The sequence below is a fragment of the Peromyscus californicus genome, unplaced genomic scaffold (genome assembly GCF_007827085.1).
Source record: "Peromyscus californicus insignis strain IS unplaced genomic scaffold, ASM782708v3 Scaffold_11__1_contigs__length_118956290, whole genome shotgun sequence".
In the NCBI taxonomy this organism is placed as follows: Eukaryota; Metazoa; Chordata; class Mammalia; order Rodentia; family Cricetidae; genus Peromyscus; species Peromyscus californicus.
In genome coordinates, this window is record NW_026294402.1 from 64,627,134 (window position 1) to 64,632,613 (window position 5,480).

Below are 5,480 nucleotides of genomic sequence, written 5' to 3' on the forward strand. Positions count from 1 at the left end.
ACAGGATTCATTATGCTTTGCATTAATCCTAAATATTTTTCCAGGTAGCCCACTAATTAGGTGGTGACAGGTGTTGAGGGGTCTCCTTCTGGAGCACTTCAGCGTGGCTTCGATGTGTCTTTAGGGGCTTTCTCCGTGTTTCACAAGGCTCCCTTGTTTAATCATTTACACAGTAAAGTGTTAATCACCTTTTAAGTTTCCCTTTGTCTTGTAACTTCTTCAGTTGAATACACATCTTACTCTGGAAATATTGTGACCCCCTGCAGCCGAGTGTCAATCAGCCTTGAACCATAAATTCTTGGCAAGTTTTAATTCTTGGCAAAAAAAAAAAAAAAAAAAAAAAAAAAGGAAAAAAGAAAAGAAAAAGAAAGAAAGAAACCATGTAGAGGCAGGCATTTGAAGACACTTCATTCACAACTTCAAAATAAATGCATTCAGTTCCTCTTCCCGCCCCCCCCCCCTCCAGGAAGGGCTGGAAGAAATCTACTCAATGCAAAGGTTTCTTGACCTGGACAGTGAACCTCAGGTGATTTCTGAAAGAAAGGGAATGTCACCAACTACAGTGATTTAAAGGAATAAAGAAGGAGTTCCTCCGGGTGGGTCAGAAGCATCAGGTTAAGGACTGAGTACCCCAGCCTGGGAGTACTTTGTAAATTCCACACCAGCCTTCGGTGTCTGTAAGACGATGCCACAGACAGCGTGTTGAAGACAGATTAAAAACACACAGGAAGTACTGCAGTTGTTCTGAGTGATCCCTTCAATGCTGCACCTGGGCCCGGGCTTTGCATCTGAAATACTTGGCCTCACTCTTCCCCCTCTGCGCAAATGTCTTCCACGACCCCCCTAGAATAATGTCCCCTCACCTGCAACTGTGTTTTCATGTGATTTGAAAATGGCAACCCCCCCCCAGACGTGTTTACAGAGGCTGATGCTACCATCCATCTATTGTCCCCCGCAGCAAGTCTTCAAGAACACACAAAACTTAACAAAACTTGAATTTACATATTTTAATGAGAAAATATTATTTAGACTAGGTCATAATTTATTGTAGACACCTTTTTAAAACTCTGTCTTAAAATGGGCATGCTGGGAACAAGGACATCGATATTTAAAATGCCATGCGAATTCTGTGCAGGGAGGAAGAAAAATAAAGATGGGAAATTTTTTTCACAGCTTGGACGACACTACAGTTTCTTTTTTTAAATTAAGCAGGTCACACCAGAACAAGTGTTGGGTTGTTCTTTGTTTTTGTTTTTCAGTCAATTACCTAAGAAGCTAAAAGGAACATACCAAACCAAAGTGCATTTTACACGGTGTAAATCATTCCTATTTACAACTCTTTGCAGCCCTTTACCTTCATGGAAAAGTTCTTCTAACAGAAAGATCTGTCCAGGGGACATCTCTGTTGACACCCCCCTTCACGTTCCCAGTCGGTTTATCTGCATTCTCCCCCCTCTTGCCCCAGGTGCTTTCTTAATTGGGCTTAGTTCACGTTTCATTTCTCTTTCCTTTTCCTTTCTTTCTTCATCAAAATAAATAGCTAAAAAGGTCTCTAAATAGTAAGAAAGTTACCATCCCAATTAACTTCCCCATTCCCCCCTACTCCCCCCCGCCCACCAAAAGCTGGCCAGAAGAGTAAACATTCACATTACAACAGGTAATTGTAAAGAGGACTCTGCCCCCTAGCCCGCCTAGCCAGGCAGATGCTCAAGTTCACTGTTTACATTTTTTTTTTTTTAAACCGCGCGCTTTGTAAACAATAACGGTGACTTCTAGCTGTATTTTGCATTTGCGAAGGACAAGCCTCCTCCCTAGTTTAGCAGCCTTCTCTCCTCCCTCCAAGCTAAGAGAGCCTCTGGCCGGAAACAAAACCCAGAAGCAAAGAAAAATAATCTTCCTTAGAAGCCCGGGAGGCTGGGCCGCAGCCTGGGGAAGCAGCGTCCCGCCCATGCCGGCCTGATGGGCGGAGGCGAGCCTGTCGGAGGATTAGTGGGTCCGTGGCCACAGATTTTCAGGACCTAAGATTTGGCCCTCGCTGTGCGGCTGCAGCCTTGGCGGGCTTCACACCCGTGCAGTGTCTCTGGTCTTGAAATTGCGCAGAGTCCAGAAGATGCTTTTTTTTTTTTTCCTTTCTGTTTGCGTTTTCTCCGAGCAGGAGGGAATCAGGGTGTCCTGCCTATTGGATGGGAGTGCATTTCTGGGACTCTGGAGGGGTCGCTTGGCTTGGGTTAGTCCCTGTGTTCTCTGGTGCCCTGGAGGGGCGAAGACAACTTTCACGCGCCTTCTAGCAAGTTTGTGGTTTGTCTTCCAGGTCCAAAACCAAAAGTTCTCCTAGGAGAGAGGACTGAAGGAAGAAGGTGGAATGGGCAAGTCAGGGTGACGGTTCTAGGTCGGAGAGGGATGGACCCGGAGCCGGGGAAGTGGTGAGAGGGGTGATGTAGAAGTGACCCAGAGGGAGCCCCAGCTTCTGTGGGTCAGTGCACGGCCACCGAGTGCAAGGCGGAGGCCGGGCTGGTGAGTGTCTCGCTAGGGGTAGCAGGGCTGCTTTGGCTGGTGGCTGTCTGCGAGGAAGTGGGGCTGAGCGAAGGCGGCGAGTTCGAGAGCAGGGTGGGGATGGGCGCGGGCAGCGCTGGCAGCGCGGGCACTGCGGCCGGCGTGGGCTTGATGGGCACCGGGATGGCGGGCAGCGTCTGGCCCGCGGCGTGGCACAGGGGCTTCAGCGGCACTCCATAGGCGCTGTAGTCGCCACTGGCCATGGAGATGGGGGTGGCCGAGTCGATCATACCCGCGGAACCGTACACATGTGGCCAGCCTGTGCCCAGAGAGCTGCCCATGGTAGTCAACTGGTTAGGGAGCGGGTAGGCAGCGGGAACTGGCTGCATGGCCGAGAAGGCCAGTCCCCCAGGCATCTTGTACTCCCTCGCGATGATGTTCTCGATGGCGAAGGGATGCTTGAAGCCGGAGGGCTGCGCCACACCGCCCAGGTTGTAGGCAGCGGCCGGCATCTGCGGCAGATGCGTGCCAGAGGCGGCCAGCGCGCTGAGCCGCAGCTTAGCCTGCTGCTGGAGGTACTGCGCCGCGTCCGCTGGCTTGCTAGGAGCCAGGTGGTCAGACTTGAGCACCTTGAAGCGCTTGCGGCGCCGCAGGAAGCTGCCGTTCTCGAACATGTCCCCACAGCTGGGATGCAGAGCCCAGAAGCTGCCCTTCCCCGGCTGGTCCGGCCGCCGCGGGATCTTGATGAAGCAGTCGTTGAAGGAGAGGTTGTGGCGCAGGCTGTTCTGCCAGCGCTGCGTGTTCTCCCGGTAGTAGGGGAAGCGGTCCATGATGAACTTGTAGATCTCGCTGAGCGGCAGCATCTTCTCCGGAGAGCTCTGGATGGCCATGGCGGTCAGCGAGATGTAGGAGTAGGGAGGCTTCTGGTCGCTGTACGTGTTGCGGCCCGGCCGAGGCATCTTCTCACTTACACACTCACTGGCTCAGAGTCCGCGCGGCGGGGAGGACTGGTCGGATCTGAGAAGGAGGAGGTGATGAAGGAGAAGGGCAGCATGGGTGCAGAGACACTCCCGAGGTCACTCAGGCCGAGTCATAGATATCGGGGGTTGGGGGCGGGGGATTCGGGTGCCAGCAACTTTGCGCACCAAACTGGATGGACCCAGCCAGCGGACGTGGAGAGGACTGCGGGGGTGGCAGAGGGGAGGGGGCGAGGGTTGCGGGAAAGTAAGTAGAACCTGGATTCAGGGGAGGGGACAGATAGATAGATGCTCACCTTAAAGTTGTTTCAAGTTGCGGGTCCGCATCCGGGACGGTGCAGCTGGTGGCCGAGTCCCTCCCCTCCGGCGATCAGAGCTCAGCGTCGGAGACCGGTGAGACTAGCTGCCAGCCTGGCTTGGGCTCAGCCTGGGAGAGCTCCGCGGCGCTCCTGGGCGGTGAGTCCTGCCCGGGAGACCGAGCTGGGCTGCCGAGTGCTGGAGCGGACCGTGGCAGCCGCCGCCGCCGCCGCCGCCTCGGGGATCCAGAGGACGCTGCTGTGTCGTACGCGGCTCCGCTGAGCTAGGTGGCTGCCTCCATGTCCACCCTCGAAACATCTGATAGTTTTAAGCGGTGACAGGAGCAGAAAAGACCCCTGTAGCGGCGCTTCATTAATGTGCCACTTCTTTGCTATCGTATGACAATCGCCTTGGGAGGAGGAAGAGGAGGGGGGCAGCGGGGGCTGCAGAGGGAGGGGACTGAGGAAGAGGGGAGAGAGCCTGGCCAGCGCTGGTTTCTTTCACACCTATTTACATGGACACCTTGGCCAATAGGAATCACTTCCAGCAGAAGACCGGGCGACCCGGGAAGAGCCTCTGCCGCCCGCGGGGAGCGGGCAGCGCCTGCCGGTGTGCGCGTTGGCAAGGTATGAGCGGACCGGCGCGCCGAGCCGGGGAACCAGGCGACCATTCACGCTCTGAGCTAGCTGCCGCGCCGACGGTGTTTGACATGGAAATTGCTCGGCTGGGGTGTTGTTTCCTCCGCATTGTATTGGGTTTGTATTGTTAGCTAACTTCTAGCACAGGCTTTCTCTTGAAGGGCGACCCTTTTACTTTACGTGGCACTGCCCGGGGTTGGTTGAATGGGTTTTAGGATGGAAATATACACCCCCCCCCCATCCCCAAACACCACCCCTGAGTCCTGCAAGAGGCAGGTGGAAGTTTGATTTGGCCTCCCGGAGGCTTCAATGCTGCACACTGGAGTATGTCGCTTTAAAAAGGTGGTAAGGTTAATAGACAGACACATATAGACATAAATATTCGGACAGCTGGGTAGAAGAGTCTGTTTTGAATGCAGACGTGTTAGGTAAGTTTTTTTTTATATTTTTGGTTGTGAGCCTAGCCTTTAAAGGCTGAGCCATCTCTCCAGGCCAAGGTATCAGTTTGTTTGTTTGTTTTTTTGTTTGTTTGTTTTAAAAGGAAAAGAAAAGAATGGACGAAGGTACTAGGTTTTTCCTTTATCAATCTTTTAGCGATTTGATGGGCACAAGGAGGCTCATTGGACGTTGAGGCAGGCAGTGTTCAGACCTGGGGAGGGCCTGAGTTTGTCTAAGATACGTTATGGCCTCGGGATCTCCTCCTTTCTCCAGGTGCTTGGGAAGCCTGGCGGTTCCTGGGAGTTAGCGGGTCAGCATTTTATAGTCCCTCCTTCCCTCTTTTACGTGGGAATAGTTTCTTTAGAGTTTAGAACGCCCTGAAAAGACAAACAGTGCCTGCTGAGACCTGCGAAGGACCGGCTAGTTTTTCCGGGTGGGGGTGGGGAGGTGGCTCCGATCTTTGGGCCTGGTGAGGGTAGCGGGCTCCTTTGAGTTCGGATTTGCCTTGTGAGGATTCTATGAATCATGATTATCATTATCATCATCTTCGTCGTCATCATTATCAAACTGCTATGAAATAAACAGTGAGTCAGCCCGTAGGCATGCACGCAATGAGTACCAGCCATGAGCTGCCACG

At 53.0% G+C, this 5,480-nt stretch overlaps 1 protein-coding gene across 1 annotated transcript; it reads right to left on the reverse strand.

The window, feature by feature from the left end:
* Nucleotides 1-992: 992 nt before the first annotated feature.
* On the reverse strand, nucleotides 993-4,221 carry Foxb1 (forkhead box B1). Its single transcript, XM_052713431.1, has 2 exons — nucleotides 3,767-4,221; nucleotides 993-3,510 (listed from the first exon to the last, which is right to left on the reverse strand). The coding sequence occupies exon 2, from the start codon at nucleotides 3,450-3,452 to the stop codon at nucleotides 2,475-2,477; it is 978 nt and encodes a 325-aa protein (XP_052569391.1). The 5' UTR covers nucleotides 3,453-3,510; nucleotides 3,767-4,221; the 3' UTR covers nucleotides 993-2,474.
* Between the last annotated feature and the right edge of the window lie 1,259 nt (nucleotides 4,222-5,480).